The sequence below is a fragment of the Delphinapterus leucas genome, chromosome 4 (genome assembly GCF_059928025.1).
Source record: "Delphinapterus leucas isolate spDelLeu-1000000601 "Yukka" chromosome 4, BTC_Dleu_Yukka2, whole genome shotgun sequence".
Lineage (NCBI taxonomy): Eukaryota > Metazoa > Chordata > Mammalia > Artiodactyla > Monodontidae > Delphinapterus > Delphinapterus leucas.
In genome coordinates, this window is record NC_143132.1 from 69,026,004 (window position 1) to 69,052,959 (window position 26,956).

General features: G+C 54.5%; 1 protein-coding gene and 1 pseudogene across 1 annotated transcript in view; one reads left to right on the forward strand and one right to left on the reverse strand.

The window, feature by feature from the left end:
- ADCY5 (adenylate cyclase 5) overlaps positions 1-24,550 on the reverse strand; it is a 154,897-nt gene extending 130,347 nt beyond the window's left edge. The window contains exon 1 of the mRNA XM_022567243.2: positions 22,799-24,550. Coding sequence (XP_022422951.2) covers positions 22,799-23,935 — 1,137 coding nt within the window. The 5' untranslated portion in view covers positions 23,936-24,550. The remainder of the gene's footprint in view (positions 1-22,798) is intronic.
- Positions 24,019-25,546, forward strand: LOC149749333 (uncharacterized; annotated as a pseudogene).
- Positions 25,547-26,956: the final 1,410 nt, after the last annotated feature.

The following is a 26,956-nucleotide window of genomic DNA, read 5'->3' on the forward strand; positions in this document are numbered from 1 at the left end:
GTCAAAGGTACTGTGAGTCAGAACTTCAACATCTTTTAGGAAGACAATTCAATGCACAACAGATCCCAAGGGTGGGAGCTGCTGAAGGTACTGTATTGTTCCTACTGAGAAAATAGTAACTGAAAAAGAGCTGACCCTCATGGGCGTACCATGTCCCACATACCATTATAAGCATGGATAAGAACACTATGAAGTTACTTTTATTATCTCCACTTCCTGATGAGAAAGCTGAGGCCCAGAGAGGTTAGGGAACTTCCCCAAGGTCACAGAGTTTATGCATGACAAAGCCAGGATTCTAATGCAGGTGGTCCTCAGCCATGGCACTGTAATAATCATATCATACGATGTAAGCATCTGTGCCAGTTCTGGGCAACACAGATATCATCTCACTCTGACACCTTGTCCTAAATCCAGAACCTGGGTGTGGTCCACTCTGGCCATTGGATTGAGCCATGGAGAGTTCTCACAGGGCAACTGCCCCCTGACCCTGGCTCAAGTCACCACCCAAGAGAGCAGACAGGCCTGCAGTGGGACAATACAAAGGTGGGAGGAGTTCCGAGTGGGTGAGTGAAGAGCAGGGGGCAGGGGACACATAAGGCAAATGGAGCCCACTGCCTCCCTTTCTGGGACATCCCCACACGTCCCTAGATGGGCATAGGACCACACTGTGCTCTACTGGAAGGAACTTACTGATTTGCCCAGAAGGCTTTTTCTTTAATAGGGGAAAGCTGTGGGAGAGAGAGTTGAGCATGAAAACCCTGAAATCTGCTGCCTTCAAGCCCCACGGCCATCCCTGGTACACTAACCGCGGCCCTGGCCTGGAACCAGGCCCTCAAGTCTCAGCCTTCTCCATAGCTGTGTGTGCTTGTCGATGTTGTTGCTGCTTTTATTACCGTTGTACTAATCGTATTACTCGGTGTTTCTTCCCTGGCTACTCTGGGGACAGCACAGACATTAGCTCATAATAATGGAGTCTTTACTGGGAGGCAAAAAACCGTGCAAGCACTGGGACTGCCAGCTTCCTCCCTGGCAGAAAGGGGCCCTCGAAGGGTTCTGCCCAGCTCCTAATACGGCCACGCTCTCTCCAGTTCTCTCAGCAAAGTGGCACCAAAGCTGAGTCTAGATTTAGATGAGTAGTTAAAGCAGCCAGAAGTTAAAGTACACAAGACCGGGCTTCCCTGGTGGCGCAGCGGTTAAGAATCCGCCTGCCAATGCAGGGGACACGGGTTCGAGCCCTGGTCCGGGACGATCCCACATGCCGCGGAGCGGCTAGGCCCGTGCACCACAGCTACTGAGGCTGCGCTCTAGAGCCTGCCACAACTGCTGAGCCCACGTGCCTAGAGCCCGTGCTTTGCAACAAGAGAAGCCACCGCAATGAGAAGCCCGCGCACCACAGTGAAGAGTGGCCCGCGCGCAGCAACGAAGACCCAACGCAGACAAAAATAAATAAATAAAATTTAAAAATAAATAAAAAATTAAAAAAAGTAAAGTACACAAGACCATGGAAAACTCAGGGCAGCGCAGTGGCCAGAGGAGCTAGACATCTCTTTGACCCACCTCCTCTCTCGGCCTGTCCATGGGATTTCCGTGGGCAGTCGGGAAGGTCAGGGTGTTTTATACAGATTAGAGCACAAGTCTCACAGCAGTACTGTGCTGTGGAGAGCGACAGCCCCAAGTGGTCAGATGGGGACACTGAGGGTCAGACAGCTGTGGCCACTCATCCAAGGTAACCTGTACACAGGTAGGCGGCAGAGCTGAGTTTCAAATCCAAGCCTGCCATTAAACCACACAGCCACTGAGTCATGACCTGCACATCAGGGGCAGTGAGCTCAGCTCACAACCTGGGGGCTGCAAATCTCCTGCCACCGCCCCCACCGGAACGCCCAGCCAGGAGGACCCACCTCTTCCCAGACCCTAGGACACTGGCTTCCAGGCGAGGCCCACCAGCAGCAGGCTTGGTCCCCCTCCTTGTGCTGCTGGGAGCCCTGAGAAGCTACTGCACTCCAGAAGAGACCAAGGGTTGAGTCCAGGAGAGGCGCGAGCACACAAATTAATGAGATGGTCCCTTATCAAGTAGGGGAGAAAGACAGACACAGATACATCAGTCTGTCAGGGGTTGGCACAGTCTGGATGCACAGACCAGAGAGGACTTCCCAACCGTCCCTCCCGGGGAGAAGCATCAGCACTGACCTCGAGGACAAGGAGATGATACTTCCCTGCACCTCAGAGGAGGGGACAGGCCAGTGACCGGGGCTGCCCTGGCCCTCAGCTCAGGAGTAGGTCGCACGAGGCAGCAGCTCAAAAGGGCACTTAGTCTTAAGGCCACCAGGGGCACCAGCCCAGCCCTCTCTGACTGCCCACCTGTTCCACACCTGTGCCTGCCTCTCGGATTGCCCTGAGCTTATTAGCACAAACCTTTAGTGCCCAACTGGCTCTCAGGCTTGTGAAATCCTGCCCCCGACCCCAGCTATAAAACCCATCCCTACCCCACCCCTGGGAACAAGGGGAAGTGGAGGGAAGCTCCTGATTAAGGGGATGGAATTCTTGCCTCTGACTTCCTGCAGGGAGATGGGAAGTTTCTCATCTTCCATATCCCCAGCTAAGGCTGTGTGGCTCCCCAGCATTCTACCCTCTTTCCAGGCACCCAGGCGCACCTTTGTGTCCCACAGCCAGGAACTGGGTCCTGAGTGGTGGAAGAGGGCCCTGATCCCATTCTCAGGGAGCTCCCAGTCTGATGGGGGAGATACAGTCCTTGTCCTCAGGAGCTCTGAGTCTCAGCGGAGGAAATGCAGACCCTGGCCTCACTCCCAGTCTGATGGAAGGGGCAAGCCCCTGCCCTCAAGGAGTTCCCTGACTCCGAGAGGGCTGGCATTGAGTCCCAAGGCAGAAAAGCCCCACAGGACATAGCCCGGCAGCTGGCAGTCCCTCTGCGGTAAGTATCCAGTCCCAGGAGTGCAGTGTCTTCCTGAGGCCAAGAAAGGGGTCTTGAGGATGAGGAAAGTGGATGGCACGTGCCCTAAGACGGGAAGGGTGGGGTTCGCCAGCTGAGTGGGAGAAAAGAGGGAGCCATCCCGGGACTCAGGCCTGGTCGCCACCACTCCAGCCCCCGATCCCCTCACTCACTGCCTTGGACACGGCAAAAGCATCATTCGCAATTCTCACAAGCACACACCAAGGCCCAGGTAAGGCACCGGGCAGCCGAAGGAAGCAGGAAGGTCCCTATCGCTCGTTCTATTCTCCTGTTGGTCCCATGCTGGCCTTTGGGAGTCCCGGGGTCAAGGCTGTCGGGGGGGAGGGAACATGGCCAGGGCCCCAGCCTCAGAGCAGACAAGCTGGCCCTGAGGCAAGGAGACTGGACGCAAGTGTGGGGATCATCTCACACCATGCACGCAGTGCCCTGCACACAGGTCTGTGTGGGTGGCGGGGCTGGCGCCTGCTCTGCTGCCAGCAACGTGCTCTCAGAGGGATCAAATGGTGGTCAGGGCCATGTGCACGCTGCCCCTCAACGGAGGCCGGTTCCTCCTGATGCTCTCTGCTCTCAGACAGTGGCACCTCTTCGTCTCACGACCAGAGCCCACGGTTGTCCCCACCAGGCTGGGAGCTCTCTGAAGGCAGAAGCCAAGTTTCCCTCCTCTGGAAGGTGAGGGTTTGGTGGAGCAGGGCAGAAAAGCAGGCCTCCTGTAGGAAGGAAGCAAGGGCTCTCCTGCCTCCTAGCAAGGAGGCCTTAGATCTCCCAGGACTCCCTGCTGATTTCTCTGGAAAGATGGTTCAGGCAGGATCCACAATCCCCTCCCACGTGGCTCCTTCCCAGGGCTGAACACCCCTGAGAGCGAAAGAAGGGGAACAGAAATGGCTTGGGGGTGGAGGTGTTTCTGGGGAATGATGAGCGTGGGGAGGTCGCTGTCTCCCATCACCCCCACAGCCCTTCCTCCACCCTGACTCAGAGAGACCATCTTTTGGTCATTTCCCCCTTTTGCATCCCATGTTCAGCCTGGTGGGCGCAGGATGGCTTTTCCAATGGGCTCTGGGTTGAAGGGTGTGTGTGTGCGTGTGTGTGTGTGTGCGTGCGTGTGTGCGTGCGCACGCCCATCTGTCCTGGGGAGCAATAATAGTTAATAAATAAGTGAATGGCAAAAATAGCCTCAAAGGAGCTGACAGGCAGAAGGCCAAAGTGGCCGGGCATTGGGCCAGCACCCTGAAATGCCAAATGTTAATTTAGCCAAAAAGAAAAAAATGTCCATTTCAAGACCGCCTCCATTAGCCAGGATCAGGGGCTGTTGCGGTTTCTGGCTCTGGCAGAGCCCCTCCCCACACATTCTAAGTGCAGCCCAGGTGCAGGGGGCCCCTCGCTCAGTGTGAAGGTAACAGCCCTGGAGAGAAGGGGCCCAGTCAGGGGCACACAAGATTACGGATGGGCAGAAAGCCGGCAGGCCACGTGCCAGCAGTCCTCCTACGGTCCACCCAGCTGGCCAGCCCTGTGTCCAGTCCCAAAGGTCCAACCAGCTGGGGGAATATTCTGGACATCATCACAATCTCTTGGCCTGGGCATGGGCCCTGCCCCACCTAAACACTCACTTGGGGGCGAGGGATTTGACTCAATGTCCTGGTTGTCGCTCGACCTCGGCCAGATCCCTCAAGGGTCTCATCTGATTTCTCTCAGGCCCTTCTCTAGACCTCACCTGCTCTGAGCGTTCTCCGCCCTGACGCCTCTGGGGTGCAAGCGTGCTTTTGTTGCCCTTTGTGCTGGGTGTGCACGTCATAATGAAGTTACAGAAGGAAGCAAATCTGGGAAAAGCAGACGTTTGCCCGTTCTCTTCCCTAGTGGTTCCAACCCTTTCAAAACGGTCCTCAGTTTATTTACTGGCCTCTCTAGAATGGTCCTTGGAGAGGATGCTGGTCACATCCCTGCAGCCTCCCTCAGCTACAGCCACCCCCAAATTCAGGGGGACCTGGCTGAGCCCATCCCCCATTCACACTCACCCAGGGCACTCCTGGCTCCAGCTCCCAGGCTGGTCCCAGTCAGTTCTAGAGGCTGCCTCACTCCTGGACAGTCTGTGCTGGACCTTGGTGGCCAGCAGCCAGCATAAGGATGGGGCAGGGGTGGGGGGAAAGCCCATGGCCCAGGACCTAGTCCTTCCTCCAGTCAGCCTTCTTTGCGGATATAATGCAATTTTCTCCTACCCTGTTTACTGCTGTCCAAACACAAAGGCCTTCAAGAGAAACACTAGGCTCTCCTGTAATGTGTGGGAATTTGAAAGCTTATACGTAGCCAGGACAGACCTCAGGTCATTTACGGAGGGCGTTTTTCTTGGCAGTCCCTGTGCTAAGTGCTTTGCATACATCATCACATAGAATGGTCAACACAACCTTCAGGGGCAGCAATTCTTACTATATCCCATTTTGGGGAGTACACTTGGGCTCAGAAAGGACAAGGAGCCTGCCAAGGAGAAACAGCTGGGACATGGCGGAGCTGGGATGTGAACCATGTAGGCACAGAGAACACAGCCATGAGCATGAGGAGTCCCTGCCTGGGGAAGCTGACGTTCTAGTGGCGGAGGGGAAGCGGGCAAGCAATGAACAAGGGGCTTAAATGTGCACTTTGTCAAGTGGCCCCCGAGAAGGGGCAGTGCGTGGAGGGTGTCATATTGGGCCTACAGGAGCACCAGGAGCTCTGCTGGGGGTCAGGGTGGCCAGGATGCCAGTGGCCCAGAGACAGATGAAGTTCTCAGAGACTTGAGATCTCTGGGCAACGGAGCTGGTTGGGGTGGGGGTTCCCGGGTTCCAGAGGGAGGAGGAGCTCAGAGGTTGAATGTCTGGGCGCTTAACACCTAGATAAACGCAGAGCCCCGGGCATTTGAGGAGAGGAGGCTGACATGGGATATTTAAAGCCCAAGAAAAGGTAAGGAGGAGGGCCCTCAGGAGCCACCTCAGGTCCCCTGGGAAAAAGATGGTATCTAGTTCCCGGAGGCTGGGGAGCTGGTCTCCTAGTTAGGGAGCACGAGCCTGTGGGTTTGGCACCACTGGTAACCAAGGCAAGGAGAAACTAATAGGGAAAGGCCCTGACCCTCAACCCCCCAGCACCCCTGGGACTTCTCCAGCCTCCCCAGACAACGGCAACAGCCTCTGCACTCGGCACCAGCTCTCCCTCTTCCAAGAGCCTGCTCCCTCCAGATCCACACACTAGAGCCACCTTTCCAAATACAGGTGGGGCCATGAGAACCTTCTGGAGATCCCCACTGCCTCCAAAAAATGCAACCCCCTTGGCCCAGAAATCTATACTCTTCCCAGCCTAGTCCACATACTACAAGCCTCACCTTTGCCACATACCTCTTCCCATTCCCTCCCTGGTATAGGCTGCATGCTGTCTCTGCTGCCAAAACCACAGGTGCCATGCTGCGCCCAGAGGGTGTGAGTGCCCGTCTGTCCACTGCACTTGGGAGGTCAGAGCCCAGACTTGGAGCCAGGCTGCCCGGTTCATTGTGTGAGCTTGGGCCAGTTACCTAACCTGCCAGTCTCAGTGTCCTCACCTGCAAAATGGGGGTGACAACAACAGTGTTCACCTCCTAGGGCTGTTGTGGGGATTAAATGAGTTAACGGAACAAAATACAGCTCTTAGAGCAGAGTCAGGCGTATGGGAGGCACAATGCACAGGCCTGCTCTTGAGGGCAGGGTCTGCAGCTCTTTCCTCTTCGTTTCCCAGTGCCTAACACATGGTAGATATTGTTAAATAATTCAGTCCAGCAAACATCTAACACCACTACCTAGGCAAAGAGAGAACTGACATGACAAAAATAAAGCCAATTTAGGGATCATGACGAATTTTGTTTGGGGACATGCCGAATTCGAGGAGCTGGAGGGACTCTGACCGGGAGGATCAATGGACAAGGACCATGAGGGCCATGCACTGTCTGGCCGTGTGACTCTCAGTCCCCCCAGGGTTGTATCATTTTCGTCCCCATTCTGCTCCCCATCCAGGTCTCTGGAGTGAAGTCCTTTCTCATTTGGGCCCAGTGCCCCCGTTAATGTACACACTGGAAGGACCTTCAGAGAATGTCTGATCTGCGTTGTCCAGATGAGGAAACTGAGGCAGGCGCAGATGTCTCCCGGCCAAAACTTCTGCGCCTTCAATGTCACAGCCGGCGTCCCTGCCATCATCTGAGAATCCCTTTGTCTGCCTCCTTTCTCTGGCAGTTGACACGTGCTCTCTCCCGGACCACTTCCCAGCTCCCACCCCCCAGATTAGAGTCTCTCCCTCAGTTCTTCCAAAAGCCTCCTCCAGCTCTGCCCCCTGAGACCCACCAGGCACAGGCTCAGCAGAAAGGGACCTCCTACCCTCAGTCTAACCATCTCATTCTGCCTTCCCCAGCTACCTCCTGGGGAAGTCAACACAGAAACCTCTGTCTCTGCGGGTGGCCGGGCACTGCCCCCCATCACTTCAGCCTCAATCCTTTCTCCACCTGGGGAGGCACTGGAGGGTGCAACTGTGTCCCTGGGGCACCTACCTCAAATTTTAGGGGGCCTACTTAAGATGTAGATTCCTGGGGTCCACCTTAATCTTACTGGATCAGACTCTCTTGACAAGGGGCCCAGGAATTGATTTTTAAATAAACTTCATGGAGAGTCCTTGCACACACTACTTTGGGAGCTGCTGGTGTACCGGCTGAGAGCACGAGCTCTGGAGCCCGCTGTACCGCTCTCTAAAGGTACAACCTTACAGGAGCCACTTACCTTCTCTGGGCCTCAATTTTCTCATCTATAAATTATCCTCTTCAAAAAAAAAAGCAACACCTACCTAGAGGGAGATTACGAGGATCAAATAAGCTACCAAGTGCTCAGCGCTTCCTGGCACACAGTAAGTGCATGATAAATGGTAGGAATTAGCAACACTGTCCTATCTTTAAGCTGGGTATCTCAGAAAGGCAAAAGATTTCCATCAGACTGAACATTCCCCCAGGGGAAGGACAAAGCCCCCTCTTTCCTCCCCATGCCCAGGGCCCCAGGGCTTCATCAGGACTGCAGCAAAGACTGGTGAATGGAAAAGAAAGAGCTGCTGTTCCCAGTGGACAGCCCACCCTACTATCAGGACACCTCCAAGTCCAGAGGGGTCCCTGGAGAAAAGGAAGAAGGAGGAGTGCCCCCCTCCCCAGGGAGTGCCTGTGCTCAGCCCCTCCCCAGCCCTGGATGGAGGCAGATCCCAAAGCCCTCCTCTCCTCAAAGCAGGAGCCCAGGCACCTGGCCCTGCCCACTCCCACCTGCCAGTAAGGTAGATTCCCCAGGCTTTTCACTCTGGGGGCCTGGAGAGGTCAGAGTTCACGCAAACACGAAGGGAGGCACTTCTGAGACCACCTGATACCCATTGCCTGGAAGGGCGGTGCTGCACAAGGGGGTGGGAACAGGTGGGAGAAGTCAGGGTGGCATATGGCACCTGCGTGTGGCTGGCCCGGTGGCTTCTTGGCTTCCTGGAGATCCAAGGCTCTGAGCCTCTGCGCCCTACTCTACACCTTCACTCAACTGCAACAGGTCCTCTGAGCTCACCTGCCCACAGCCACTGCCCTACTCCCTCCAGGCCTAGAGTTGTCCCTCTCAGATGAATTACAGCTGGGGGTGTGAAGATCCAGCAGAAAATGCCCTGCACATCACTCCAGGGCCAGCCTTGGCCCTTCTCCCCACCTCTCAACTGAGTTTGCAGGGATGCCGCCTCTGTCGCCTCTCCCAGTGCCTCCCCCCGCCTTCCACCCCCTCGCAGTACAGAGGCTCCAGCGTCTGCCCTGAGACCCTCTTTCTGCTCCACAGTGGAACCAGAGATGACCCTAGGGGAGGTGAGATGGAACAGTCCATATATTTTTGATCCCTTAAGAGAAACCCAGTCTGCTCTTTAAATACAGGCTTTGGGTGATTTTCCTTTTACTCCCTGCAGACTATACAGAGTAAAATTAAAGAACAAAAAAACTACTGGAGAACACAGGCTGGACCCAGTCTTACAGACCTGGATGTGGCAGGGTAAGGCCTCACCTGGATGCCTCGCCCCCTCCAAGGAGAAGCAAAGAGCAGCGCCAGGGGCCACTCCCTGTCACCCGGGATCAGAGCAGAGGATGGCATCACTTAGACCAGCAGGACTTCCCTATAGATCTGTTTGCCAGTGAAATCACCCCAGAGGCCCCCGAGGGAGAGGATTTAAACCAGCCCCAGAGACGTCAGGTGGGAAAGAAGCAGGGGCAGCAAACACCCCACACGGGGAAGATGTCAGATGGTGACTAACTGGCTTTTCTAGGCCATTGTAATCAATGCCGGAGAAATATTCCACTTTAAAAATAAATGTAAAGCAAAATCCAAAATTAACTCTCCCCAGATAACCCTTTTCCAAAAAAGACCACGTCGTAATCCACATGTGGCCTTTCATAGAGGATTTAACCCAAGGATGTCTCTCGGTGCTGGATAGGGATGCTTCCCAGGCCTCAGCCCACACACCTGGTGATTTTCAATCCTTCCAAGTCCTCAGATGGACCCTGATTTCATGTGCATCTCTCAGTCCCCCCAGAGCACAAGGGCTACAGCAGAATCCTGTACCTTTCTAGCCAAAGGTGCTGGGAAAGAAGTAGCTTCAAAGTGCACAGGAAGGAAATCCTTTCAGGGTGCAAGCTCCATCTCTTCATCACCCTACACATCACCTTTCTTCACTCTTTTAGTCTTTGCCACACATGCTGATAACAATACGTGCAAATGGGGAGTCACTAACTATATAATTCCTTACATGTTTCATGAGCTTAAGAGTCGAAGAAAAAGTAATGGCGGTATTAGTGCTGGACTCACATTGCTATTTACCTGCTGTGAGCAAATTCATTCATTCCTTTTTAACAAATATTTATTGAGCATCTACTACAGACATTTTCTAGTTTACATTCTAGTTGGAGGGAGACTCACAAAGACTAATGTACAATTTCTCCTATTCAAAAGGGAAATACCACATAAAAAAGAGAGAAGGGAAGAGCTCACACTGATCACTAGGCATTTGTTTGTAGCTAAGAGGCCGTCAGGAACGTTGGGTGAGATTTGCTGCTCTGCTAAGATGGCTCCACTGAACACATGGTATAGCACTCATTTTCTAAAATATCCTTGCAGTTATTATAGCACTGCACTAATCCATTTATCGAGCCATGTTTGGGACTAATTGCTGGTGATAAGAGGAACATAAGTATACTGAGCCACAGCCTTGCCTGACAAGATTTTTTACACCAACCAAGTTTTCTCCCCCTATTACATGCCTGTAATAATTTTTAGTGGCCATCGCTCTTTACTGAATCACCACAATAAACCCCTTTCGATATAGGCAACTTCCCTTTCAATACAGCCATAAATCAGACTCGGCGTCATCCTTGTGAGCCCTCTGCTGATGAAGGGTGGCTCAGGACAGTAGTTCTCATCCCTGGGCACGTCAGAATCAGCAGGAGCATTCCAAAATGCTGGTGCCCAGGCCCACCCCAGATGAGCCTGGATACCGGGGTTATGTAAAAACTCCTAGATGTGCCTTCACCTCCCACGCCTTAAGCTCCGTAGGGTGACTGGAGGTTAACCCACCCCAAAAGCTGAAGTCTCAGCCTTGGGCGTTTGACGTGAAAAAGGGAGCTGACACATGCACTGTAATACAGGGCAATCAACCATAAGGAAGTTTATAACGCACGGTGAGAACTGCCATTTCATGGGATTGCTTTGAAAAGAATGAAGAATACTGTTTGGAATTTGTGAAGTTATCCAGGCTTATATTTATTGTCCTTACAGTTGAACTTGCCTCTTGGCAAGTCTCTGAGGTCTTTCCCACATCTTACAGCTGGAAAGAGGGAAGTGGGAGGACTCAGGAGGAGCATAAAGATACCAGAAGAAAGCTGAGAAGAAGAAAGGAGACCAAGGATGGGAGAAAGAGGCAAATGGGGGCAACAGGGACCCTTCCTGACATCACCCAACAGACCGGGAGGGAGGGCAAAGGTGGAAAGCAGTATTTTCTAAGACCACACCCCCAGGCCCAGAGCCCCTTGCCAGTGGAGGACAAGCTTGCCTTGGTCCAGGGAGGGGGCACCATGAGGGACCCCTGGCTGCCAAGAGTCAGCATTCCCTGTAGAACCTGAGAATGGGAACTGTCCACCTTCTTCCCACAGTGCTGGGCAGTAGCGGTCGGAAAGTCAGTAACATTCAGTAAATATCTGAGTATTCAAACAGACAAGGCCCCTGTCCTCAGAGAGCTGACTGTCAAGCTGAACGACAGAGAGATAAACCTACAGAGATAAAATTATAAATCAGTATGAGTGCTACAGAGAAAAAGAAGAGGGTGTTTCAGAGTGACTCAGATGTTAGATGCAGAGTGTCAGATGTTGCAAAGGCAGGGCGCCTCTCCCTCGGCAGGGAGGGGTACAAGCCTACCCTGCTCACCTGGGATTCAGTGATGATCCCTCTCCCTCGGCAGCCTCCTTGGCTGAGATGTCAGAGCCAAGGCACTTCCGAGCTGGTGTTACCCGCTGGGAGCCTGTCAGGATGGCTGGGTCCCTCCCAGGTGGCGTGGTGAAATGCTTACAGGAAAAGGGACTTGGCCAGAGGAAGACTGGGGGCTTGGGCATGTTAAGTGAACAAATAAACAGCCTTCCCATCCCCAAAAGAGAATGCGAAAATAAAACCTTGAAAATCCACTTAGCAAAAGAATTGCACTTGGGTAGGAGTTACATTTTCCTTTAGTTTTCTTGAGAAGAGTGACAAGGACAGAAGTGGATTTGAAGCAGGATGTTTGGGGCACTTTTTAGGATGTTGATGGTTGTGGGGAGCTGGGCTCTAAAGACATCCTAGAGGGACTTCCCTGGCGGTCCAGTGGTTAAGGCTCTACGCTTCCACTGCAGGGGGCGTGGGCTGGATCCCTGATCGGGGAACTAGACTCCTGCGTGCATCACGGCATGGCCAAATAAATAAATAAACGAAATAAAGACCTCCTAGAGTAAGCGCTAAACTGCACCATCTACTAGATGCAACTCTACAGAAAGACCCCAGGTCTGACCTCCAGGAAGTGATCCTGATGTGTGTCCCCAGCCACCTCCTTCCCACCCCTGTTCCATGTACACCACCAGAAGCCTGGACACGAGGCAGCCTCACACCCAGACCTGAGCTATCCCAGCGTTGAGTCTGACCCATCTCCTGGGTCTCGGTCCCTCCTCACGCATCCAGAAGACCGCGCGGGGGCTCTTCACAGGTAAACATCTGATCCCAGGTGCCCCCTGAACACTTCAGCGCTGCCCCCGCTCGTAGCATGACTGCAGGCTCAGGAAATGACAAATCATTTAACGCCCATCTGAGCCAGACACCACGTGGGAAGGAAGGCATCACAAATAAGAAACCACACATTCCACAACCACCCAAGACAACTGCTTGATAGCAGCTGTGCCTTCTAATTTAGGCACCATGGGATGGACTCAGGGCTGGGTCCAAATGTGAAAAGAGCACTGGATTTGGAGTCAGAGATCTGGATTTGTATAGCAGCTCCTAAGCTAACTGGCTGTGTGACCTGAGTAAGGTCACTCAACCTCTCTGAACCCCTACTTCCTCCTCTCCAACACAATACCAGCAGCACAGGTCTGTAACTATGAGTACTCTTGCGTGCATTACCTTATCGGCACCCAGCAACAGATCCTGTCAGTCAGGGAACTGACTGAGCGAGAGTAAGGCCACTCAGCCAGGACCGTATAACCAGGGACTTCTCCTGGGCCCCTGGGCCCAAAAGCCAATGTCTGCACCTTCTTAACTCATCACCTCCTCAGAGCCGTCATGAGAAGCAAGTAAGATCACACGTGGTAAAGTCCTGTGTCCTCTATAAAATGTTAATCAGGTGTCCAAGTATTTGAGTCTTTGGCTGATATTTGAGCCACTGTCTAGGTGACAGAAAGTCATACATTTTTAAGAAGCAGAAATTAAATATATATATATATATATAAACAAAAAATATGTATATAGTTTTTAAATTTTCACACCGTTCCACTAGTCCAGAAACCACTCTACTGGTGACAAAATATGTTATCAGATAGGAGTGAGGGGCCAGGCAGGACTAGGGTTCTGATTCTGCCACAGAGTTCTGCACTTGATGCATTTTGCCCTAGCAAAGCGGCCACTCCCCTCCCTAGTGTTCAAGTCAAACCCAGATTAGAATTCCAGCTTCTCCACTCTCAATCTGGATTGTCCCTGGAAAAAGATCCTGAGACAAGGGTTTGAAAGAAGTGGTTTACCTGGGAGGTGACCCCAGAAAACATTAGACAGGGAATGGAGAAATGAGACAAAGAAGGGAAGAAAGAAAAAAAAAAGAAAGAGAGGAAGGAAGAGAGGGAGGGAGGGAAAGAGGGAGGGAGGGAGGAAGGGGAAGAAAAGAAAAAGAAATGTTTTCACGCCTATACCACTGTGGGCAACCGAGCTGAATCCTTCTGCAGGACTAGAAGCCAACAGAGAAGGCTTGTCTCAAAGTTATACTCCCCCCACACCAGGGTCAAGGGAGCTGGGGTATTTATCCACCAGCTCCCAACAGTCATTGGTTGAGGACTGCTCTAGGGATGGGCACTCCCTCCCCAGCACTTCTGACCTGTCCCACAAACAGGCAGAGAGGCTCAGGGCCAGAGAAAGCCCTCAGGTGCTGACAGCTGGCACTCTGGCTGGCAAGAGAAGAAAGGTACATGCCCAGGGAATACGGGCGGGCGCTGAACCATCTGCTATGCTCACTCACTGAGTGACCTTGGGGAAGTTACTTACCTTCTCTTATCCCATTTTCTGCAGCCCTGAAATAGGGATAAAAATATCTTTCTCAAAGGGTTAATATTAAGATTAAATGAGGTCACATATGTAATGGATTAGCCCAGTGCCAGGCTTACAACAAAAACTCAATATATACTCATTGTTCATAATCAATATTCTTTAAGGTCTTCCTCCTTTTGGAGGGTGGGAGTGCAAAGGATACAAAGAAAATGTGGGGAAGAAGGATGCTCTGAAATGGCCCATCACGACTTCCCCATGGGCCATGCCCTCAGTGCATGGCGCCCAGCCCCACCAAAAGTCATATACAGAGCCCAACAGGCTCCTTTGTCTAATGACAGCAGAAAACCCCTAAAGGAAACTGAAACTAGATAAAGGAGGCATCTCGCTGGTCCCTCCCAGCCCCATCATCTTACTTTATAAAGGATTTCAGATGCAGATGCAGAATGAGACTTTAAAACAGGGAGCCAGCCAATGCAAGCTGAGTAATCTCCTTCTTGAGGGAGGAAAGCCCCCGAACAAACAAATGCCCCCATCTAGATGACTTTGCCTAGCCTACCCCAGAGGCAGGGGGCTGGACCCTGAGAAATTTCAACGATTCTCCCAGCCCCTGAAGCAGTGTGTCCCAAAAGGAGTTCCAACAAACACTAATGCCTCTGTTATGTTCCTTCAAAAACTGGTTCTGGGGTCAAATATGTTTGATAAAGGCTTCATGCAATAGCCTCCTCTTGGCAAATTCTACCGCATGTTAACATATTAAAAGCTTTAAAGTTCTACGATAAAGAATTCAGTTTAACCCAGTATTTCTTAAATTTATTTGACATGTGTGTATGTGAAACATCTATTAACAACCCTCCAAAGGACAGTCACTGGGAGCATCTGGGCTAAAGGCAATGCTGGGCGCTGGGACCCAGGCTGAGTCATTTTTGGACCCTTAGGGTCTAGCACAGTGCCTGTTACACTGTAGGCATCTAATAAACGGTTGTTGTCTGAATGAATGGGGAAAAGGCTGAAAGAATGACTTAATAATGGTTTTCAAATCTGTGAAGGGATATAGTACCGGCAGTGCCAGGCAACAGCTTTCTGTTTCCAAGAAGGCACACGTTTTAAATTGCAGCAGGAGGGATTTTGGAAGCCCCGCTCAGAGTGTAGGATAACAATCCACCAAAATAGGCTTCCAAGCCGAGCTGTATCGCTTCCTTCTGTGGAGGTGTTGGTCTAGCACTTCGGTACAGCTGAGAGTCTGCATGCAGCTGCCCACCCACCCCACCACCCGTTCATTCATTCATTCAAACTCTCACCGAGCACCTACTACGTGTCGCGCACCAAGGTCCCTCAGGACCCCTTCCAAGAGCCAAGTGGGACTGTGGTGATCTGTGTGATAACCCCTAGGGAGCCCCTAACGGGAAGGGAGAGGAGACCACCCAAGTGTGAGGTCAGGATGCCTCAAGCCCAGAAGCAACAGCTCATAACGCTCTCAGAGCAAGAAGTATGTGTGGGAGTCGGGGGCGGGGAGCGGTGTCCAGGCTGACACATGAGGCTGGGCTAGAGAATAAAGCTATTACTGTCTCCCCGGTGTTTGTTTGTTTACCCCCCTTTTCTGTGACTATATCCCATTGTTCCCAGAGAGCATCCCTGCCCCCACTTCCAAGCTTTTCCCCTCCCCATACCCACAGCTCCAATCTCCTCTTCCCTTCCTTACAGCCTACTCCTCCTCCTTCAAACCATCTCCTAATTCCCGACCTCTTGCCTACCCCTTGATCTCCCCACTTGCCACGTTCTGTACCATCCATTGTGGACCTGGGGTATCCTCAGTGTTTTTCATATTCACTTACCACATGAATGAATAAACCAGGAGTCAAACTAAGGTCCATCTTTCTGCTGACTCCTACCACCACCAGTGTTGAGCCACAGACTGCTTTGCCTCAAACAAGAGTTGGGGGATGGGAACAGGTGGGAGGCAGGATGAGAGGAGAATATGTGTCCAGGTCTGGGCCATCCTTCCCACCCTATGTCACCATTACCAATCGCCTTCCAGCTCTGCATCCTACATCAGTCCACTTGCCAGCCCCACCTGGACATCTCCTAATGGGCCTGCAGGTCTGCAGTGACTTTCTTTTAAACAGAGGCTGAGCTGGGCATGACGATAGGACACCCCAACAGATTGCAGCAGGCATTCATGCTGTGGTAAGACGTGAAACCACAGAATCCGAGGGTTGGGTGTGACCTGAGCGGCTATCTTAGCCAATGATCCCAAACCTAAGAGTTGATCAACAATATCAGCTGGAGAGCTTGGAAAACTAAATCCACGCTGTTGAAAAAATAGACCCCTTCCTGGGACCCGCCCCAGACCTTTGGAAGCAGAGCCTTCCACTTCCTCAGTAACAAGTTTGGCAGTCAGCCGTCCAGTCTCCCCTTGAACACCACCACTGACACAGCTGGCTACCTCAGGAGGCATCTGGTTTGATGGCTGCAACCCCAAAGGCTAGAAAGGTATCTTCTACCTGGAGCTGAAATCTGTCTACTGTTTCCACCCATTTGCCCCAACTCTGCCCTTGGGAGTAACCGAAAATAAATTTAGTCCCTCTTCTAACATGTGACAACAGGGATCCCAGCAATAAATAACACTTTGCCCATGTCTCTGCCTTCTTACCTTTGTACAGTCTGCTGTCTTCCCAGCTAAACATCTCCCACCCTTTCAAGTGTTCTCTCAGAAGTCAAGGTTTCCAGTCCCCTTACCCATCTGGTACCCTCCTCTAAATTCTAGAATCAAACATAGTATTTCAGATCTGGCCTCAATCTTCCTATGAACCGGATATGCCCATAGCCTAACCAAGACCCCACTGGTCTTTTCTAACAGCCAGACCAAAATGCAGGTCCACATGAAGCTCATGGTCCATTAACTAGAAACTCCTAGATTTTGTTCACAATGTTATAAAGAGAGATCTCCCCTGCCCCACGTTTGGACATTGCCTGGAGAAAATGGGGGGGGGGCGTGGGCGGAAGTAGGGCTTTCCGATCATCTTCATGGAGTTTCGTGTTTGGGAGAGAAAATCAACACTAGGACTTGCCTAGTGTTGCAGTGATTAAGAATCCACCTGCCGATGCACAGGACACGGGTTCGAGCCCTGGTCCAGGAAGATCCCACAGGCCGCGGAGCAACTAAGCCCAAGAACCACAACTACTGAGCCTGTGCTCTAGAGCCCGCGAGGCACAACTACTGAAGCCCGCATGCCTAGTGCCCGCGCTCCGCAACAAGAGAAGCCACCGCAACGAGAAGCCTGTGCACCGCAACGAAGAGTAGCTCCCGCTCGCTGCAACTAGAGAAAGCCCGCGCGCAGCAACGAAGACCCAACGCAGCCAAAAATAAATAAATAAATTTATTTTTTTAAAAAAACAAAAAACCAACACTGATCCTGCCCTCCACTAGCGAGCTCCCCCCACCTCTCACAGGCAGGGATGAAAGAAGGGTACGATACACTAAAGTGTGACTTATGTAACTGCACCCGAAGGATTTATGGGCACCAGCACATTGGAGCTCCTGGGGCAAACTGTTTCCATTCCCAACACAGGCGATGCTCCTGGGAAGTAAACGACCACAAACTGGACCCACCACAAGATAAGTAAAGTTAACGGAGGTGCCAATCGGACTGCCGTGGACAGGAAGTCACCCAGCAAGAGACTGGTACAGTCACAGAGAGGCTCCCACCTCGGTCCCCTCTCCCAACACTCACCCCACCCCTGGCTGGAACCGAGGAGGGCGCTCCATCCGCACCTCTCGGGAGAACACGAGGCCAGGCCCAGCAGGGGCCACAGCTCTGCTTCTGCTGCCAGCTGCACCCTCTGACAGAGTGACCCGTGGCCAGGGCCTGTCTGCACAGGAGAGCTTCTGTCCAGGCCTTTTACACTGATATTTAAAACTCTTCTGTGAGGCTGGGCAGGTTTCCGAGCTGGGGTTTAACACATCGTCTGTGTCCTCTTTATAGACACACATGAGCACACTGTTCCGTGTTGCACAGCACACAGACCTCATGCTCTTGCTCCAGATCAAAACTTAGATTGAATTATTAGCAGTCAACATTGCCACAAGTACAGCAGCTTATCGTTCTGCTCCTCGGCTGGGTCTCTGCCATTCCTGAAGTCCCCCCCACAGGCCGTGAGGCACCCCTGAGATCCACAAGATGACCCTCCATCTAGAAGCTCTGCTCGACCCCCACCCCAGAGGCTTCTGCTCCCCTCCAAGCGCCCCCTTCCCGCTGCATAGAGAAGAAGGCAACATAATAATTGAAAATAATTAGCAAATATAATCGGCAAATACAATTATCGTCGAGGCAAGACAAGCAGACCCTCCCCGGCTACAAACTCAGAGTCCGCCTCCCACCCCAGCCTGCCGTTGCTGCTGGGGTTCACCATGGCCAGATTTCTCTCTTCCAGAAATGGGGGTGATGGGGGAAGTAACTGGCAGCAGACTATTCCCGGAGTTGTGAAAGTGTGTGTCCTCTTCCATACCACCACCCCGTCCTCCCACCCCTCCGTGGGCAGGGAGGCAGTGGCTGGAGCAGTGCACACAGTAACCCACTGCACAGGCCTCTGGACCAAGTTCCAGAGCGAGGGGCCAGCTCTCCACGGGGCTCACCGGATGGCTGAGTGGGTGGGCAGCTTGCGTTTTTGAAAGGGAAGGGTGGGACTCCATGGAGCCATGGGACTCCATGGAGTGGGCTGACCACTCGAGTCTAGCCCCCAGCCTCATTATGATAAGGGGGGGGCGTGTGCATCCAGGGTATTTCCCTGAGGAGCCAGAGGTCAAGGTCGGAAAGTCAATCAAGGTCCAGAATCAGAAATGCAAACAGCCATAGGAAGCCAGCCACCAACCGAGAATAAACAGGACAGAGCTGTGATGATCTCCTTTCAAAGTCAACACAAAGGCTTCCCTGGGCCCCCCTCCACCACCCAGGCCAGCCCACACGACAGACAGATAGATACACACACACACACACACACACACACACACACGTCCATATGCACATGCATGCACGTACACACTGGGGCCAGCCCACGTGACAGACACACTCCCACACATGGACCCAGGCACCCACCCCTCAGCAGCCACAGCAGTCACTTCTTGGTCTGCTTCCCCACCCCCATCCAGCCCCAGACTCCTCAGTTTAGACACTCACACGTGCTCATGGTCACAGAACATCACCCACACAGCACCTGTGCCTTTCTGATCTCTGGAACAACTGGTGACCGTTGTGTGTTCCAACAGGCACAAAGGCAGAAATGCAGGAAATCACTGGTTTTCTCCAAAAGGGTTAGGGGGAAGAGAGGAAGGAGCTGATAATAGCTGGTTAAGGATGGGTCAGCCCACACCACAAAGGCAACCTCTGACAGCACTCCCAAGCTCACGGGGACCCACACAGGGTCGGAATCTTCTTTTCAGAAACCATGTCAGGTGGGTTTAACGTGGCTGCAGAATAATACCCCACATCTGAACAGGACTCTCTACTTTTCAAAGAGCTCCCGCATCCATTATCACCTCCTAGAGTAACACTGGACAAGCAGAGACGTTCATCTCCTTGGCCAAATGACTGCCCACCCCCATGGGGCCCAAAGATGTTTTCTCCAAAATAATCTCTCATAGTTAAGCATGTGCAATAGTTATGTGAGTGTACTTGTTTGTGTGTGAGTGCATGCAGAGGCTTTATGTAGCAGAGTGGGATACAGTCAAACAAAAATGAGGTTGCCATGGCAACAGGCTCCAGCATCATTGCAGCCTATTAACACAAGTGAGGAATGTGTTTGGCAGATGCTTGAGTGTTATTTATGGTATGGGTGTAGCAGAGGGACTTCTAACAGGCAAAGAAGGAGAAAAAAACAACCCGTGACGCCCCTACTGTACCCCACCAAGGAGACGACAGTGAGGCGAGCAGAGAAGGCGAGGCTGAAAGGCTGCAAATGGGAAGTAAGAGATGGGGAAGCAGAAAAGCAGGCAGGCAGAGGAGAGGAGAGGTAGGCAGAGAACAACAGGGGACTGAAGGGGGAGGCAAGAGAAAGGAAGGGACAGAAAAAGAGCAGGGGGAGGGGGATGAATACCAGGGGAAGAGCTAGATCAGGAGATGTAGCAAAAGGAAGAAACATCATCCCCCAAAAGGGCTGCCCCACCTTGCCTCTCCGCTCTCTCAAGAGGCACCAGATGAGATACTACATGTTTCTCCTCCTAACTGGAGCAAAGAGAAGAGCCCCAAAGAGAAGAGGGGCCAGGGGAAAAAAATAATCCAGATCAGATACTGATGTTGACGATCTAGGCTGTAGGAGCAAGGGGGCCAGCCTCTCAGGAGAAGTGGAAAATGCCAACACAGTTTCCTGAGGGCCCAAATTCCCAAAGCCCCCGCATTAGAGACCGCATACTGCTGCCCCATTTCCCTGGATGTGTATCTTCACCAAAGAAAAGAACAAGGAATCTAACGCAAGCCATCTTCTAACACCTGCTGCTCTGGGGTAACCTGAGGCAGAGGGTAATGCTCGACTGTCTCACTAAAATTTCCCACCATCCAATAGGGTTTGCTCAAGAAATACAAAGTTTATATCAGACATAATCAGAAAGGCAAGTCAAATACAAACCAAAAAAGATACAGTTTTCTCTGAAGTCAAATAGAAAGAATGCTTGCAGTCTGTTATCGTAGACCATTCCTAACAAGCTCTGCTACACTCAGCAGAGTAGGTCATGAGAAGTTAAGTGCAAACCCACCCAAAAGCCTACAGACAAGGAAAGGTCTGAAGACCATAATGGGTAAAAGAAGCATGGGGTGGGAGGTGGTGGAGGTGGGGAGAGAAGGGAGAGGGACAGGCCTGAGGAACTAGATGGGGAAGTCAGTCAGCCAACTCTTGCTGCTGCAATGGCATCTTCATGCTAAGATGGAGACGGAGCTCCCTAGATCAGCACTCCTGTCCTGGCATCTGACTCCAGTCTCCTAAAATCACACATCCAGGATTTCCTAGGGCTATACTCAGACCCTGAGTCCCAAGTCTTGTTCAGTAAATACTCTGAATGATCCTGGAAATCTCTGCTGCTCCATGTGGATGTCATGCCTTTCTTTCTGTAGAAAAGCTATATCCACCCAAGCAACCTGCCTCTCATCCAAGCCAGGAACAACCCCCAAAGGTATAATACTCATGTGAGAGCTTGGGTCCCAGGTCAAAACATTTGGATCCTTTATAAGCACTAACAATAGTAGTTAACTTTCTTTTAACCAGCTCTCAATAGGTTGTTCTCTTAAGTTCAAAGCTGATCTCTAAAGATTTTATTTCCTTCTGATCCCAGATCAGAAAAACTTTAAGTCAGCATCAACAAGCCCAACTACTTCACCCACTGGAACACAATCAAATCGTTAAGCAGTTATTAAATCCCTACTAAGTACCCTACACTGTGCTAGACAAGGGAGAGAGAGTAGAGAAGGAAAAACACACACCTCAGGATTCCTGCATCCAAGGAGCTTACATTGGATGGGGAATAAAACCAAGGGGCACTGGGGAATAAGTAAGTGCCCCACTCTGTGGCTCTGACTCCATTGTTGGCCATGCAAAAGAGGGAGAGGCCAGTGTGGCTGGAATGCAAGGAGGGGCTCCTTGCAGAAGGTGAGGATTGGCACAGAGGGGCTGGAACTGGAAGGGGCATGCATAAGCCTCTCATTTACTAGGCAAGGAACCCGGGGCCCAGAGAGGTTGTAGGCTCCCTCGCTCCCAGTCACAGAGCACCTTGGAGGTGCAGCGAGAGCCCAGCGCCATGAAGCCCACAGTATTCCCTGTGGGAGAGTATGATACCCAGGAAGCCAGGGGGCACGGGAGAACCCCTCAAGAAAGACGCAGTACCCAACAAGATTGAAGTCTGAGAAAAGGCACTAGAACTGGGGAGGAGGAAGGCAATGACAATGGAATAGAGTTAAGAAGTTCTGTTAGAGGATGCAGTTGCCTGGAGAGAGGTCGGGGGATGCACTAGGTTCCACAGTCAGGAGACTGGCCTGCAGCAAAGGCCCACTTGACTCTCACAGCCAAGTAGGTTGCACCGCAACCAAGCAGGCTCAGCAGGGGCCAATGGATGAGGCCCACGGAGCCACAGACAAGGGGACCGCTAAGGGGAGAAGGTGTGCATGTCAGAGGAGCTGGTCTCACCCAAGGTCGCCATGGCAAGCACACCTCTCTCCCACAAGTCTTCTGGGGAGTCACCAGTTAACCAGGGAGAAGTTTTATTTCCTCCTAAGCCTACCGTTCAAGGCTCGCCTAACCCGTCCCAGGAGGGTTAAAAGCCCCCACCATAAGCAACAACCAGGAGCACCCACATGAAGGGGTCACAACTTCCAACACTAGCTTTCTGCTCAGGCCAGGAGGGGGACCGTCACCACACACAAAGGTTCCTTCCCACCTTTGCTGAAGGCAGCTTTTTGGCTTGGGGCACTTTCACAAATGAAACAAACTTGTCAGTCCTCCCTCAAGTTCAGAAATATCTCCAGCTCCCGAACCCCCAGTCCCAGACAACTGGCAGGATTATATCATTTCCCCTCCCAAAGACTGGGCAAGGGGCGCCCAGGGTCTCCCCTCCCCTACCCTTCATCCAGGACATTCGGTTAACAAACCATCAGTGGCCCTCAGGAGCGGGGAGGCTGCTACAGGGGCCAGCCACTTTTGTCGGGGGCCTTTTATATACAGAGACAGAAGCACAGGAAGAGAAGGGGACCGACCTCTCCATAGCATTTTCTCCTCCAACTCTTCCTCATTAGCATCCCTACAATAATGGCTAAGGTTTGGTGTGTCTTCTACCAGCGGGAACATTACATACAAGAGCACTTTTTGTAGAGGAAGGTGATGGGGCTCAGAGGGGGTTCGGGGGCTAGAAGACACCACACAGCTGACACAGCCATGTCTCTCTGGCTCTTTTCACCACTTTAAAAGGGTGAAAGTGGGTTGCCTTTCTTTGGAGTCAGGCCTAGGCCTGCGCACCCCACTATCCAGTCCCTATGCCCAGGTGGGCCCCTACCTGCTTGAGCAGGAACTGGTCCTGGGCGTTGGTGCGCAGGGCGATGGCCAGGTGGAGGGCAGACAGGAGCACCCCGCTGAGTACCGCGGCCCGCATGCGCACGGGCAGCAGCGTGTAGATGGTATAGATGAAGAACACAGTCCACCAGATGCCCTCGGAGGCGCTGCGCGGCTGAGGCAGCAGCAGGCCCACCACCTGGACAGCCAGCACCACGGCGATGAGCGCGTAGCAGGCCAGGCCCATGTGGTCCTGGTGGAAGGCGGCGCGGTTGCAGAGCACGGCCATGACGAGGATCACACCCACGGCAGCCGCCAGCACGACCAGGTAGGGCAGCTGCAGCGGGGGCCGTGCCGCGTGGAAGGCCAACATGACGAGGCACACGAGCACCAGCACAGCCATGAGCATAGTGAGGCTGCTCTGGTTCAGACGGAAGAAGTAGCGCTGGTACAGCCGCTCCAGCTTGTCCGACGGGAACTTCTTCGAGCGGAATATCTGCAGCAGTGCCAGGCAGCAGGCGCCCAGCGACAGCACCGCGCCAGGCCCCGCGCCCGAGCCCGCCAAGCTGCCGCCATCTCCGGAACCCTCGTCTTCCTCGACGGCGCCGGCCTCCAGCTCGTCGGCCGCGCGGCCCTTGCCCCGCCGCTCCTCCAGACCCAGCTCCACAGAACGGGGGCGCACCTCCGTCCCGCCAGCTGCGGCCGCAGCCGCCGCCGCCGCCGAGCCGCCGCCGCCGCCCGCAGGGGGCGCCCGGGTGCTGCCCCCGCCGGCCGCGCCCCGCCGCTGCCGCCGGCTGCCGCGACCGCAGTCGTCGCCGCCGCGCTCCTGCCAGGCCGACTTGGAACGGAAACTGAAGCCGAAGCCCCCAGCCAGGGGGTCATCGCCACTCAGAGGAGGATCGTCGTCGTCGTCGCTGCGCCAGCGTCTGGCCAGGCGCTGCTGCTGCTGCTGCGGGGTCACCGTCCCCCCGGGTTTCTTGGTGGAGCCGCGGGCCGAACCCCCGGGGGCGTGGGGGTAGCCATTGGCGCGGGAGTCGGCCTCGCCCCACGCCGAGCGGTGTTCCGGGCCTCCCCGGGACGCCGGCGCCGCCGCTGTCTGCGCCGCGTAGCCCGGGGGGCTCACGCTTTTGGAGCTGGACATCCCCCCCTCGGCCTCGTCGTCTTCTTCCTCCTCCCCCGGGGGCCGGGCCGGGGTTCTCCAAGGGGAGGGCGGACGGCCGAGCAGGGGGACCAGGCTGGGGTCACACGTCGGGGGCGGCCCGGGGCCCTGGGCAGTAGCGGGGCATCTTGGCACCCCCGTCCTGAGCGGAGAAGGAGGGCAGCGGGAGAGCAAGCGGGAGGCAGGCACAGCCCCGAGGTGAGAAGTGGCTGAAAATCCGCGTCAGGAGTCCCAGGTCCGAGATGGAGTTGGCTCCGAGCTGGGGCAGCGGGGACTACTCGAGCTGCTGAGCTGCGCGCAGAGGGACGTCCGGACTCCTGGCTCGCGTCGAGCTCGACAAGGACCGGAGTTGCGGACGAGGCGGGACGGAGAGGTGTCCTTGCGGGCGGCGCCTCCCCGGAGCTGGCAATGCCCGGGCGCGGCGCTCGCAGATTCTGCCTAAGCGGAGCCCAGCGGCACACGCGGCGAGGCGGCAGCTAGGGCGGCTCGGTAGGGGTCCCGGCGTGGAGACCAAGCCGGCGCCCTTTCCTCGCGGCGGACTGGGAGCGATTGAGGTGCGGGCGCCAGCCAGCATTATTTTCTTACGAGGGGTGGGGAGGTGGGATGGGGGGGTGGAGAGGACGGGGGAGGGGGCGGCGGGCGGAGCAACAGCTCCCGAGCCCTGGGGGGAAGGTCCTGGAGCCCAAGGGGGCCGTCGCCCGCATCCCCCACCTCCCGCGTTGAGAGTGGAGCTTGGCCCCCTAGAAAGCCGAGCCCAGCCTTCAGCGTGTCCGCGCAGGGGGGCGGGGGCGAGGACCGGCTCCTGCAGCGCGGCCCTTCCCCTCTCGCCTCCCCCTTCCCCCAAAACGGAGCGGAGCTGGCCCGGACCCGCTGGCCCAGGAGGGCTGTCGCGCCGGCTCCGCAAGCTCCAGGCTCCTCGCCGCCGGCTGCGGGCCCGCCGCGGCCGGGCGCAGAAGGACTAAGCTGAGGGCGGAATCCGGCGCAGCACCGCCGCCGTTCCGCCCCAACGCAGGCGGGCTTCTCCCAGGGAGCACGGCATCCAGAGATCGAGGGCCGGCGCTCAGAGGCAGCCGGCCGAGAGGGGCCGGCCCAAGAGCCGCTGCGCCCCGGGGGCGCTGCGGGGGAACCCGCGGGAGCCGGGCTCAGGGCGCGCCATGCACGCCTCGGGCCCTGCGCTGCTCCGGCCGCTCGCGCCGCTCCTCCCTTCTCGCCCGGTTGCCGCCGCCGCCGCCGCCGCCGGAGCGCCCTCCGCATCCCCTCCTCCCGCCGCCTCCCCGCCCCCCGCGCCGCTCGGGCCTCGGCTCACAGCGGCGCGCGGCCGCCTCCGCCCCTGGCCGGGCCGCGGCCCCCGCCTCGGCGCCCCGCTGGCATCCTCAGGCCCGGCCTCGTGAGGCGCCCGGTACCGTGGGGGCCCCAGCTCCCCTTCCTCACCTAAAATTCTCGCCGCGCCCCCTCCCTCCCTGGCGCCTGGAGCCGCGTCCAGCCCGTGGTCCCTTCGCCGGACGTGGCTGCCGTGCGGTCCTCCCCCGCCCCTTGCTTGGGTTCCTGCGCCCCTAGTCCTAGCTCCCCTCTTTTGTATCCCCCTTTAATCCCCCATCCCCCCATTCAACCCAACTTCAGCCCCCGCGCTGCGCCCCCCTTCCCCGGCCCGGCTCGATTGGCCGCTTCCTGAGCTGTCATATTTGAGTCCGGCGCTCTTATTGGGCGATTCTCTGGCCGGGCGGCTATACCAAAGGAGGGCGCACCGGCCTGGGGGCGCCCAGGCAGCGACTGCCGCAGGGAGACGAAGACCAGAGTCCCTGGAGGGCCGGAGGGGCCCAAGAGCCAGACCCGGAAATGGACGGTGGAGATGGAAAGACTGAGTATCTCTGAGGCGCAGGAAGACAGTGACGTGAAAGATGGAGATGCAGTGGGTGAGGCCGATGCAGCTAGGGCGGGGCGGACAGGAACGCTTTGGTGGAGAGTTACCCAGAGGGAACCCCACAGACAGCATTACGAACACCTGGCGTTTGTGAAGAGCTCTTTGCCCGTTCATACTTTTTTTTTTTAATCTCATTTGATTCCCCTCAATAACCCTGGGTTGTGACAGGGGACAGGGCCCGTGGGATTATTCCCAGTTTATAAATGCGGAAACTAAGGCTTCAGAGCCTAATTAACTTGCCATGGGCCACACAGGTCTCCTGACTTGCAACCGAAAGATCTTTCGTCAGCGCCAGGCTGGCTCCCTACCTAACAAGGTGTTAGCCTACCTAGCAAGGTGTTAGCCTACCTAGCAAGGTGTTAGCCGGAAGGATGCGCCCCAGGGCAGGGTGGAGAGCCCCGGCTGGAGGAGGACGGGGGAGAGGGCAGAGAAGGACAAGTTACTCCTGCACAGCGCCAGCGACAAACAGGCAGGAGCGGAGAGGACTTTACTTCGGGTCAAAGAGGACCTAGGCCTGTGGAATGATGTACCTATCCAATTCCCCTTGGCCCTAAGCTGTCCTGCTGGAAGCTCCAGCAGTCTAAACACTGGGATGGGTGGGAACGTGTCACCTCTACTCCGGGGAGGGAGAAACAACCTTCACTTTACTCTTCTTCCTCCAGCTCTCTCTGCAGAGCTTCTGACAAAGAGGCTAGAGGTCTGGGTGAGCTTCTCTTTCTTTCTCTGTTGGTCATCTCTTTGCAAATTGGAAGATAAACCTTGCCAGAGTTACAAATTGGGAGGAGAAACATTCCAAGAGATCTGAATAAACTAACCCTAGAGTATTCCAGCCTTTGAGTAATCAATCCAGGATTAGCAAAGTCATAAAAAGCACCATGAATTTAGTCAGCAAACATTCATAGAGCATCCCCTGTGTGCAAAGCACTGTGCTAGGTGCCTTAGGGATAGAGAGGTGACTCAACTCAGGTTACAGTCAGGGAGGGAGAGGAGCTAAGCCACTAATTCCAGTTCAGAGCACAGTTCAGTCAGTGTTCAATAGAGGTCCAAAGAGAGCGTTTTGGGAGTTTGGAGAGAGGAGGCAC